Here is a 12,548-nt window from a genome sequence, read left to right as displayed (position 1 = left end):
TTGCCCTTGGTGACTTGTCATTTAGTCTCTAAGTAGAGTATTCCAAGCTAGGCCATGGATTTAACCACTATACTACACTGCCACCCCAAAGCCTGTCTTAGTATCTTTGCCACACTCAATCATCATTGGTTGGGAACAGCCCATGGACCTCACACAAACACAAAGACAAAGGAGCGGTTCCTTTCACAGCTGCTTCATCTGCACTGACTCCTCATGTAGCCCTGCTAAATTGTCCACTTAAATGTATGAATGAAACTAACAGGAAGGCTTTAATCACTCTTCAGTAACTCATTTAAGAGTCACCAGCTACTCTGGATTTATACTGAATGAGTTAATGCTTAATAAAGCACTTAGACTAACACCTAGCACTTAGTATAAGAGCTAAATTGTTATCAATATGATAATTCTAGAGTTTAACTGAACTTCTGAAAGAAGGAAGACCCGCAGGACTTTAAGTTTGCAGTCCTCTTCCAGCTGGCATTTAAGGAGGCAATAATACTGGCATAGGGCTCTCTCCTACAAGAATCTGCAACATGGTACCAAAAACTTTTATTGGGTATGCAGAGAAACTAAGGCAAAGATGGGAGTACAGTAGAGGAGCCTCTTCAGAAACAGTCTCCCCCTAAAAGTTCTCATCACAAGGGAAAAAAAATTTGTACCTATATGAGGTGATGGATGTTAACTAAACTTATTGTGGTAACAATTTCACAATAGATAAGTATGTGAAGTCATTCTGCTGTACACCTTAAAATAAAACTTATACAAAGTTGTATGTCAGTTATATCTCAATAAAACTGGGGGAGAAGCCTCCCATAAATTCTCAGAATACTTCGAAACCTATTTATTTGCTTTACGTGATTCTGCCAAGTGATTGTGATTGTGCATATGTCTTGTTTCCTCAACTAAGCTGTACTCATATTCATTCATTCAACAACTATTTATTGAGCTCCTCTACGTGCCAGACACCCTTCCCAGTGCTGGGGATACATCAATGGGCAAAATAAAAACGGCTGTGCTTGTGGCGCTTATGCATTGTTGGAGGAGACACCATAAACATAATATATAAGTAAAATGATATAGTCTGCTAGAGAGTGATAAGCACATGGGGGTGGAATAAACCAAGATAGGGAATAGGATTTGCAATTTTTTTTTTAAGTAGTCAGGGTGAGCTTCATGGTGAAGATTGTTACTGAATTGGGGTCCAACTGAGCAGAAGTCTAGGAAGTGAGTGGCACTATCTTGAGGGCACTTATCACAGATCAATCACCAAAAATCTAGCAGAGTTCCTCGCATGTGGTAAATATTCAGTAACTGTTTACTGATTAAATAAAGTTCAAATTCTTGGCTAAAACCACATACCAGATTGAAGATTGGTCAAGAATGATTTGTCTTTAGCATGTCAAAACTATGATTCCTACTGAAGCACCAGAGTGTCGGAGCCTTATCCCTAAAAAAAAAAAAAAAAACACTGAATAATCAGTATGAACACAGTGGAAGTTATTAAAAATGACTATTACCACTTGAAAAAAAAAGAAAACAGAACAATGTTTCTTCAAGAAACTGATTTTACTAATCAGCCTCTCATTATTTTAAATGCAGGGTCAGCATTTACTTTCCACAGTAGTCTTAGATATGTATGCCAATTGGCCTTGACTTTCTGCCATAAAGAAGTTTTATGTGCCATGAGAAACACTGTATTTGTCAGGATGGACTTGGCCTTTTTATTTAATTTTAGGTATAAAAAGACAAAGCTACCTCAAATATTACAGGTTTGAATTCAGTGATTAATGCATAATTATACTTACAAACTGTTCCTCAGTAATAAATGATATTTTTATTTATTTGTTTGTTTGTTTATTTATTTATTTTTGGCTGCACTGGGTCTTCGTTGCTGTGACGGGCTTTCTCTGGTTGCGGCACGTGGGCTTCTCATTGCAGTGGCTTCTCTTGTTGCGGGGCAGGGCTCTAGGCGCACAGGCTTCAGGAGTTGTGGCATGTGGGCTCAGTAGTTATGGCTCGTGGGCTCTAGAGCACAGGCTCAGTAGTTGTGGCGCACAGGCTTAGTTGCTACGCGGAATGTGGGATCTTCCCGGACCAGGGCATGAACCTGTGTCCCCTGCATTGGCAGGCGGATTCTTAACCACTGCACCACCAGGGAAGTCCCATAAATGATATTTTAACTTACATACAGCAAAGTTAACACAAGCAAACTTTTTTCCAGTAAATTATTTCACACAGGTATATGCTTATGAATCTATTTAATTGTTCAAACTGTGCTGGAGAATACATATTTTGGAATACATAATTTGTTAGATTCAGTTATAACAGAGGTGATTTCTAATGGGAATTTCTCACACTATCCTGATTATCAAAAAAATTTTATTAAAAAAATCCATATCATTTGCTCCAAATCTGTTATATCAAAATATATTTTTCAATTATACACTTAATTATGTCACTTTCAGCTAATTGGTTTCATAAATATTAGAGATCCCATTTTAAATTATTTTATGAATATTTCCAAAACATGTTTTCCAATTATTATTTTTCTAATGAAGACAAACAATTGACCTATATTTACATATAAATTTTCTCTGCACAGTGATACTTTTTTTAAAGAGAATAGTATAGAATGTGCAAAAGCTCAGGCTCTCCAGGGCAAAGCCAAAAAAAAAAAAAAAAAAAAGGCAAAATTTAATTATGTCTCCTGATTTTTACTCTTTTGAGTTTTATTTTCTCCCCTTGTCTATTTTTTTAAATGCTAGAAATTTACCTTAAAAAATAACAATGCTCCTATTTCAGTTATTTGCCCGGGGGCAGAGGGGTGGGGAGGAGTGGGATAGTTAGTTTTATATTATCCAAAAAACAAAATCATGGTTTCAAATTCATTGGTAGTAAATATATTAACTACCTGGAATTAAAATGGAGAGCCTTTCAAGATAAGGAGTTGTGCAGTCAGCAATGACTTAAATTAGTCAGGATAGCAGGAATCCGGGGTCAAAGCTGTTTCCACTATTTTGGTCTTACCACCATAGGTAAGTGGGACCCTGTTTGTATAGCACTTGTTTCTGTCATAAGTGTAACAAGTCTCAATGTCTTCATCACAGATATTGCTCTGGGTGGCAGTAACTACTTGATTATCCAGCTCCACTTCTGTAAGATCACATTTTTTACAGCTGAAAAACAAATATATGCATTAGACAACCCCCATCAAATGTTGTCTCAGAATCTGAGTAACTATACATTTCTATCCAAAATCAATTAGTTCCGACAAAGGGTGACTCCTTTCAGACTTCAACGTCTCTATAATACAGAATTATTTACGTAATTTTTCAACCTTCAGTTGAAAGTAAGCAATATAATTAATAATATGATAATATGATTGTGAGGTACTAGGAGTAAATGAGTTATTTATAGAAACAAAGAAGGGTTTGTTCTTTAATTTTTTATGCTGGATTCTATAGCTTCCAAAGAAACACCTGCATGTTAATGTGTCTGAATTATTGAACTATAAAGACAAATTGGTCCTTTGTACTAATGGCAATAATTTCATCTTTAGAATAAATTTACAGCTAACTTTTATCTGTGATAAAGTTTTATGAATTTATGATACCTAATGATTAACATAGGAATTAATGTATTCAAAAGTTCAAATTATATTGGTAAATGTTTATAACCCAATTTGTTTTCAAAAACATTCTTACTAACAATTTAATTAAAAGTTATTGACTTCAATATCTGTATTAGTATGAAGGAAAATCTCTTACAGGTCGGACAAATGGTACACAAATTTGGTTCTCAGGGGTGAGGTAGGATCAGAGATATTCTCCCTGCTGTTCAGAGGAACACTAAAAAAAAAAGAAAGAAAGAAAACAAAGAAGAATAATGAAATTAGCAGATATTGCTATTTTTGGTAATAGGTATATTGCTAGGACAGTACTTACTGTTTCATTCGGACATTTAGCACTCTATAAACACTCTTTAGTAATACTATTACTCAGATTTCACAGTAATTGTTACACTTCAAACACTGTCATTCAAAATAAACCTCACAACAACTCCTCTGTCAACTATCTTTGATTACTTGGCAAATCCCTGCTTTTCCTTTAAAAATAAGCTCAAGTTTTACCTTCTCTCTGATTTTTACCTTGATCCCATCCCCACCCCTCAATAAACTCCTTCCTCTGTAGTCTCATTAAAGTTTCTTATATCTTATTATAACAAATGCCATATTACAGTTGTTTACCTACACAGTAGTTGCTTCTAGATTCTATAAATTCCTTGAAGCAAAAACGTTTACACATTCCCAGTGCCTTGCTACATGTGTGGCATGTAGAATATGTTCAATATTTATGGAATGAATGGACAGATACTAATATCCACATTTTAGAAATGCAGTAATTATAAATCAAAGAGGTTGGTGACCTACCCAAGGTCACACAGCTACTAAGTAGTAAAGCTGGAACTGGAATCCAGACCTCTTGATTTGGAGATGTTCCATGAAAAATTACACATCAACTAGTTCAGATGATTTCATTAAATTTTACATCTTTTCATCTATGTCACCACTCCTCATCATATGCATCCCTCCCTACCAAAAAATACAAAAAACAACAACAACAAAAACTCATGTTTCCTAACTCAGTATTTAGCAATATTATCCACATAGATATCCAAGCCAAAAACTTGGATACCACCCTCAGTCTTCCCTCTCTGTCATGACCTATATCTAATCCATCTCACAGTTCAATTGATTCTGATTCTTTGCATCTGTGAACTCCAGCTACTTCATCAGGACACCACCATTTCTCTCCTAGTTTGCAGCAATACCCTCCTTCAGTCTTGACCTCTCCAATATATTAGCCACATTATTGTCAAAACAGTCTTTTTAAAATACAAGCCTAATTTCCTTCTCTGCTTAAAACCTACACTGTCTCCCCCTAGAAAACAGGGTATCATTAAGATGGCATAGAAGACACTACGTGAAATACCTCTAACTCTCCAGCCTTATCTCTCACCACACCACCCTCTTTATAACATGTGCCAGCTGTAAACAGCTGCTTGCAATTGCACAAACTTACCACGATTTTCTCATCTCCAAGTCTTAACAATGACAAAAACAATAACAGTTCTAACATTTACTAAGCACTTACAGTGTGCCTGGTACCTATGATAAACATGCTAACATGATGATCTCATATAATCCTCACAGCAACCCTGTTTCCTTTTCCTGGCATGAGCTGCTTCACCTATCAACCCTGCCGTTCCCCCACACACACTTACCTAGCTAACTCCAGTTCAGTCAGCTAACAGCCATCATCCACTTCTACCACTTACTCCAAATACCCTCTCCCGCCTCCCCCTGCCACTCTCCCACCTCCCCCAAGGACTGGACTGGGTGCCCCCGCTTCGTTCTCCTATAACATCCTATGCCTACTCTTGTCATAGCATTTACAATACTGTATTGAAACCGCCTTTTCAATTATTTAAAGTTCCCTACTAGACTGTAAATTCTCTGATGGCATGGACTGTGTTTTATATGCATTATTTTATCCCCAGCTCCAATCCTCAGTGGCTTTCAGAAGCACTCAATAAGTGTTTGCCAAATTAATGAATGAATGATCAACTCTTTATTACATTGTAAAATCTCTAGTAGTATTAAAAAATGCTTTAAATAATGAGAAAAATAAGGGAATAAACATGTATGAGTGTTTCACCATGGGCCAAACACTGTTCTAGGTGCTTTTATACATTACTATATTTAATCCTCACAACCTTATGAAGTACATGTGTATATATACATACCTATATAATTATTCCTTTTTTTCAGTTTAGGAAACAGGCTCAAATTAGTTACGTAACTTGCCCAAAGTCACATCATTAGTAAGTGATGGAGTTGGGAATAATGCCATAATGACACAGCAATGATAATAAAACTTACAGAAATAAGATTAGGGAAGCATCAATACACATCAGGGAAGTGGCATAAGTAACTGAATTGCCTGATTTTAATAAATAATATATCATAAAAAGAATCATGTAATAGAAGAAAAAGATAAATTAGAGAATCCTGGTGTGCCATTTTAAATCCGTCCCCTGGAGATTTAAACATAAGATAGACACTCCTCTTCAACATGGTTTAGGTGCCAGAGTCATGGATGCCATCCCATCAAGTTACATGCTTCTCCAATTGTTCCACCCTTAACAGGGAGCTATGTGGTACAGACTCTGTGGTCAGAGAAAATTTGCTAGAGGAAGAGATGTCCAAGCTAAGACATGCAGGGTAAGGAGTTAACCAGGCTAAGAGGGGTGGGAGAAAGAGTTCTTCAAGCATAGGAACTAGGTTATGCAAAAACGGAAGAGGAAGAGAGCACTGTGAGTGTGAGGAAATAAAGGTACTGCAATGTACTGGCTTTTCAAACATGAGGTGAAAAAAATAGTGGCAATGGAAGAGCTTGAGAGTTTTGCCGAGCGTTATAGGTCAGGCTGAGACGTTCGTAATTTATCCTAGTAACAACATTATGGGAACCAGCAAAGGGATTTTAAGAAGGATAGTGACATAATGATAACTGGCACATAGGTTAGGTGAATAAGTAACAGCAAATATGTTTTGAAAATGTGCCAGGAACTACACAGTCTTTAAAAGGAATAGATCTTCTCAATTTATCTTTACAATAACCCTATGAGATACATATTATTTTCCTATTAGTAAAGATGAGAAAGTTGAAGTTTAGATTGGTTAAGTAACTAGCATACCAGGGCACATAGCTATTTAGTGACAGCCAGAACTCGAAACAAATTCTTAAGCATATTATACTTCTCCCATTGATTAAATGGGATCGAGTGCTATGTTCTGTTTCAGTAAGAGGTGTTTGATTTGGGGGGAGGCTATTCAAGGTAGAAGTAGTTCACAAGGAAGACATTAATGACTAGATCCAATAGGAATCTCAGCTCTTAAGTATTATTAGCATTTTTGCTGTCAAATAAGACTTTATGACAGACTATGTGTGAAATGAAATAAATATCTGAAGTCCAATATACAAGTGTAGACGAAATTAATTTAGTCAATTTGATTAGTCTACCTTACTTTTATGGAGACCGGCAGTTGAGTACAAAGTGAAATACTCTGTGGTCCATATATGGTACAAAACAAGCCTTTTAATGTTATCTCAAGTTTCACTTTGAACTGATCAAGGGCAACTAAAAGTTCTGATTCAAATTGAAATAACTCCGTATAAACAGGGCATGTTGATGACTAGATTCGACCTTCAGTTATTATTTGATCTAGCTGACTGGTTTTAGGTTGCCTGGAAACCTTTGTTCCTGCTCCCAACTTCTACATAATTGGCTCAAGCCCATTAACCAGATTCAACTAATGTAAGGTGCTACACACCAAAAAGAAGGGCAAAGATATAGGTATCACATGCAAACAATTGCTAATATCAGAAAGTATCTCTGCTCACAATATGAAAAAATGCAACATGAAATACCACATACATAATTCTGATGTTTCTCTCCACAATGTCTTGACTAGGATCTTCAGCAGAAGGGATGATCCTGGAAGTAATCCGGGCACACTTACACTTGTTGTCAACAAGAACAGTCCTTTCATCTTCATCTTGGGCTTGAAAGATAATACATATTAAGAAGAAAGGTAAACGAAAGTCTATCTTTATACTTTCTATCGAGTTAATATATGCCCCTCCCCCCAGCAGAAAACTTAAGTTTTATGGTTGATCAGTTTCGGCTTTCTCCATTTGTTCTTTTTCCTAATCTAAAATAGCTAAGTGGAATCTCACAGCGTAGTGAAGGAAATCCAAATGAACTCCAAAAGGAATTTTCTCTCCTTCCCTTGGACCAGTCCATGGTCTTTCTAACCTGACTGAAAGAATTCTGATTTTAATCTAAAGCTATTAATAGAGGCACAACCCTCTGAATGATGTGGCTTTGTAAAAATCAGTGCCAAATGCCAAAATGAGAAAGAAAACAAAAATCTAAACTGGATTTCTCTCAGACCAGAGAAATTTATTCAAAAGTGAACAAAAAGTAACATTAGCCTTTATAATAAACCCAGTTTGAAGTGTCACGTCCTTCCTAAACTCCCAGTTATACTTTCTTTTTTCCTTAGATTGCATTAGAACTAAGAACATGCATATTTTCCCAAAGATAACCTTATTTTGTAAGACTTTAAATATTCTCCACTAAAAGTTTCCTAAACTTATATTCTTCTTTTTCATAATAACATTCAGGTTATCATAGTATAATGATTTAATACAATAAAATAATAAGTGCTATATTTATTAATATTTCTTATAAGAATTATTTTTAAAGATACAATATATATAGACATAAGGTGCTATAAATTTGCTAAAACAATTTAGAATATATTGTGAGGAACAAGTTCTATTTAATATAATATGCATGTGTACAGAAAAAAATAATAAATGAATGAGTGAATACACAGATGACTATTAAAGCCTTAACTCTGAATGTCAACATTTATTATCTAATCTGAATATTATACACAGATGACTATTAAAGCCTTAACTCTGAATGTCAACATTTATTGTCTAATCTGAATATTAGACAATGAGGTCGGGTAAGTGCTGCAAAGAATTAACAAAGAAAATTTCTTATTATCTGGACTTAGATCAGTTAACAGATACCTGAAGAGTTAATAATAAATAGCTTTACTGGTGACTAGGAAACTAATAATCCCATTAATAAATATAGGGAACACAGAAAAAAAAAGCAAGCTTGGAAAGGAAAATAGTGAATTAAGTTCCGGAATATATAAAAAAAGTTTTACATTTTTTTATTCTGAAATGATTTTAGTCTTACAGAAAATTTGCAAAAATAGTACAGAAAGTTCTCATATATCCTTCACCTAATTTCCCCTAATATTTACAACTTACATAACCATAGTACAGTTATCAAAATGAGGAAAGTAACACTGATACAATACTATAAACTAAACTACAGACCTAATTCAGATTTGACCAGTTTTTCCACTATTCTTTTCCTGTCCTAGGATCCAATCTGGGATCCCACATTTGATTTAGTTGTTGTGTCTCCTTAGTATATATGTATGTACTCTAATCTGTGACAGTTCCTCAGTCTTTCCTTGTCTTGTAAAAATTTTTAATAAAAAAAAAAGAAGATGCTTCTAATATATGTAGTGGGCGGAAAACAGTGTCATTTCATCTTTCTTAAAATGCATAAGAACCTGAGTAAAAAAAATTGTTTTTTCTTTAAAAAGTTGAAAAATTATTGTAAAAAATTAAAACAATGTAAGACATAAATAAAAAGTGACAATCCACTCCCCCCCAAAAATAAATAGCTTTATTTAATAGTGTTAATTAAACAATAATAATGATGTTAAATATCTTTTTCATTCCTATAATTTTAGCTAAGTGACCTTTAAAATTTCCTTCCATCAAGCCTCAATTAAAAAAACAAAGACTTAGCACACAAATTCAAGTTATAAAGGTTAAATGATAAGGATAGATATAATTGTAACTGGAAATCTAATTATTCTGGTGACGATCCCAGAGCAGAAAGGAGCTAACTGCAGTATTTCAGTCTTAATGATAACAGTCATTACAAAAACATTTTAAGACCATTGCTATTGTACTTATAATTGTTTTGAAGTACTTTATAATGCATTATTATGCCATTATTCATAAGTTCTTAATAAATCTTCTGATAAAAGTCTATATGGTATTGGAGAAAAATCATTACGAAGCAATTTAAGACAATGATATAATTCTTCTTAATTTTCTGAAGAGTAAGATGACTTAAATGATGTCCTTTCCCTCCTCCTGTATTCATGACTCTTAAATGTTTTCTCTCAATAAAATAGAAATGAGCATGTAATGCCTGACCAAAAAATACAGATTGAGTCAAGTAGTGACTTGACCATTAAGTCTTAAATAGAAAATACCTGTATTTTAGTTATGACATATATTTTCTTGCCAGAAACCTAGGAAAAAACCATCATTACTGTTACTATATAAAAATACTAGGTAGCCTAATACACCTACCAGAAAAATGTACAAATACTTTCAATTCACCAAGACTTATAACATTCTAACATTCTGTTTCCTCGACAAGCAGTATTTTTCCTAATAAACCTGTCATTGTAGACTATGCCTTACTTTATTCCAAGAGCACCTGAAAGATAGTAGGTGCTCAATAAATATTTGTTAAATTTAATTCAATTCAAACGAATTAGAAAATAGACATAATACATATTAGATATGAACATAATGAGTTTACTAAAAGGTGATTCTCTTATACAGGAAGAATAGGATAGTAGTTAGGAGTGTGGACTATAGTGTCTGATGGCCTGGGTTCTACCTACCACATGCTTGTTGTATGACCTTAGGTAAGTTACTTCATCTTTCTAAATTTCAATGGGCTCAACTATATGTCAGAAACAATAATAGTACCTACCCTCAAATGGTTATTGTGAGAATTAAATGGAATAGTATATGTAAAGCAGTTAGCATAATACCTAGAATACAGTATGTACTCAATAAATTATAGCTCTTTTATACATATGTAGCTATATATATGTTTCACATATGTTTATAGGTATATAAATATGTTATAAACGTATGTATTTATATATACGTATAGGTACATATACATGGTTTACTACTAATATCTTTATGTTTTAAATATTATTAGAAATTCATTATTCTTAATGCTAAATTAGTATAAACTATATGTAAAATCACTGTTCTTAATTACATCATACTCTGTCTTGAAATAAGAATGAGATCAAAAAAAAAAGAATAAACTCAGTAAGTCTTAGAACAAACCAGCCAAATTATATCACTTCTAATTCATATGCCCTTCTAGATGAAAATTATTAAACACTGTACTTCTATATTCAGAAAATAATCCATTTTCTATAATAGTTTGAAAAGTTAATAAACAAAATAACTGAAGTTCAGCCATCAAGTTATAGGAAACGTGTACAACATTAAACATTGTTAAAGGGTCATAATAAATCTGTAGGCTCAGATCCAGGAACGTTGTTAGAACGTATTAATACCAAGCTCTCTGGGGAAATAAAATCCCAATGTACTCTATATTGTATTTATAATAATTATTACTTCATTTCTCCAGAATATAAATTTGAGACACTCAAGGAGAAGATTACTGATTTTCAAGATTCAATATGGGTATTCGTGTAAGTATAGCTATCTGTACTTATCCAGAAATATCTACTTTCTTATTCTCTAGGTTGTAGTAGGCAAACAAATAAGAGAAAAAAGAATAAAAAGAATTACAATGAGTCTTGTCCATGTAAATATCACTGCTCATACAAAGATTAAGACATGCTAGAAAAAAGTAGCCAGCTAGCTGTCCAACCAAAACACAATTATAAATGTTTAAATCTGAAGAACAGATCTGTGTTCTATTTTTCCTTTTATCTGGGTTCATTCTCAAATACCACATACCTGTCACAAGAACAGCCATAACAAAAATGGCCAGGACTCCCCAGAAAAGCAAATAGTTCTTCATCTTGACTTTCTTTTGAAAAACTGGAGCTAAAAAGTCAGGGTTAAAGTGTGTGATCTATAAGGAGTGTGCAAATGACGGTGCTTCTGCTTTCTTAAAATAACACTCCAGGCAGCTAACAAACTAAAAACAATCACAACTGCGGTTGAAGTCTGAAATTTAAATACTGCACTGGAAAGAAATTATGGCTCAGATTTACGTATTTTCTTCCAAAATATCCCCTAAAGCCATGTTTTGGTGCAATCACTTTTTATTTTACATTTATTCTATATAATTGAATCAGAAGACTAATAATTTCAAGGCAGTAGTCCATTAAGAATGTTTAAATGGGGATTCTCAACGTTATTACCTCGATAATAAAGTTTTCAAGTCAAACATAATATGATACTTGTTGTGCCTGGAACAATAAATGAAGGAGAGAGAAGGAGGAGGAAAGAATTAAAGCCCTTTAAGGTTCCAATTGCATTTTATGTCAACATTTTCTTCTAGTCCTTCATTAACCAAGTTACCAGGTTTAACATACAGATTATAGATTATATATATAATATATATATATATTCTCATTATTTTCAGTTATTTTATAAGTTCAAATGTGGAACTGGAATTAGAAACAGGTGGATGCTAGATGTTATCAGTTGCCATGTTTCAATTTGATAGTATTAAAGCAGACCCTGTATTTGCTCACCCAGTTACACCTTTCAGAATTGTAAATCCATGAAATGATGTGTGTTTGAGATGTCTGAACAGAAAACTGAATCACCACAGTACTGCTTATAAATTTTTTTCATTAATTAGTGTAAAAAACAAACAAAAAAAAAACCCTGAGCTTTTGGATAGGGCATCCCCCTACCTCCTACCCCAACATGCTAGAATGTCTCTTAGGCAGAGTTGGCTACAATTATACAACATCAAATATATGTTACTTTTGGTTTTCAGTTCTCTAATTTTTTAAGGATCTCCTAGAATTTTGAGAGTTAGTAAAGAAATACTTCAGGACCATAAGTAGGCAAGCAGAT

The 12,548-nt window shown here is 33.8% G+C and overlaps 1 protein-coding gene across 1 annotated transcript; it reads right to left on the bottom strand.

Annotated features, from left to right (window-relative positions):
* Window positions 1-2,241: 2,241 nt before the first annotated feature.
* JCHAIN (joining chain of multimeric IgA and IgM) lies at window positions 2,242-11,661 on the bottom strand. Its single transcript, XM_082463975.1, has 4 exons — window positions 11,472-11,661; window positions 7,498-7,624; window positions 3,768-3,848; window positions 2,242-3,176 (listed from the first exon to the last, which is right to left on the bottom strand). Exons 1-4 carry the CDS (start codon window positions 11,533-11,535, stop codon window positions 2,972-2,974), a joined length of 477 nt encoding a protein of 158 aa, XP_082320101.1. The 5' UTR covers window positions 11,536-11,661; the 3' UTR covers window positions 2,242-2,971.
* Between the last annotated feature and the right edge of the window lie 887 nt (window positions 11,662-12,548).

This window comes from Balaenoptera physalus (genome assembly GCF_965194825.1).
Source record: "Balaenoptera physalus genome assembly, chromosome: 5".
In the NCBI taxonomy this organism is placed as follows: Eukaryota; Metazoa; Chordata; class Mammalia; order Artiodactyla; family Balaenopteridae; genus Balaenoptera; species Balaenoptera physalus.
Note: the sequence above shows the minus strand (reverse complement) of the source record. Positions and strands in the feature narration are given on the sequence as shown.

Bases quoted from the DNA above. Each gene is read 5' to 3' on its own strand.
- JCHAIN (XM_082463975.1), bottom strand. From the start codon at position 11,535: ATGAAGAACTATTTGCTTTTCTGGGGAGTCCTGGCCATTTTTGTTATG. The intron at 7,625-11,471 runs GTATGTGGTATT...TTATCTTTCAAG, and splicing joins TATGGCTGTTCTTGTGACAG to CCCAAGATGAAGATGAAAGG. The intron at 3,177-3,767 runs GTAAGAGATTTT...TTTGTTTTTCAG, and splicing joins GTGTACCATTTGTCCGACCT to CTGTAAAAAATGTGATCTTA.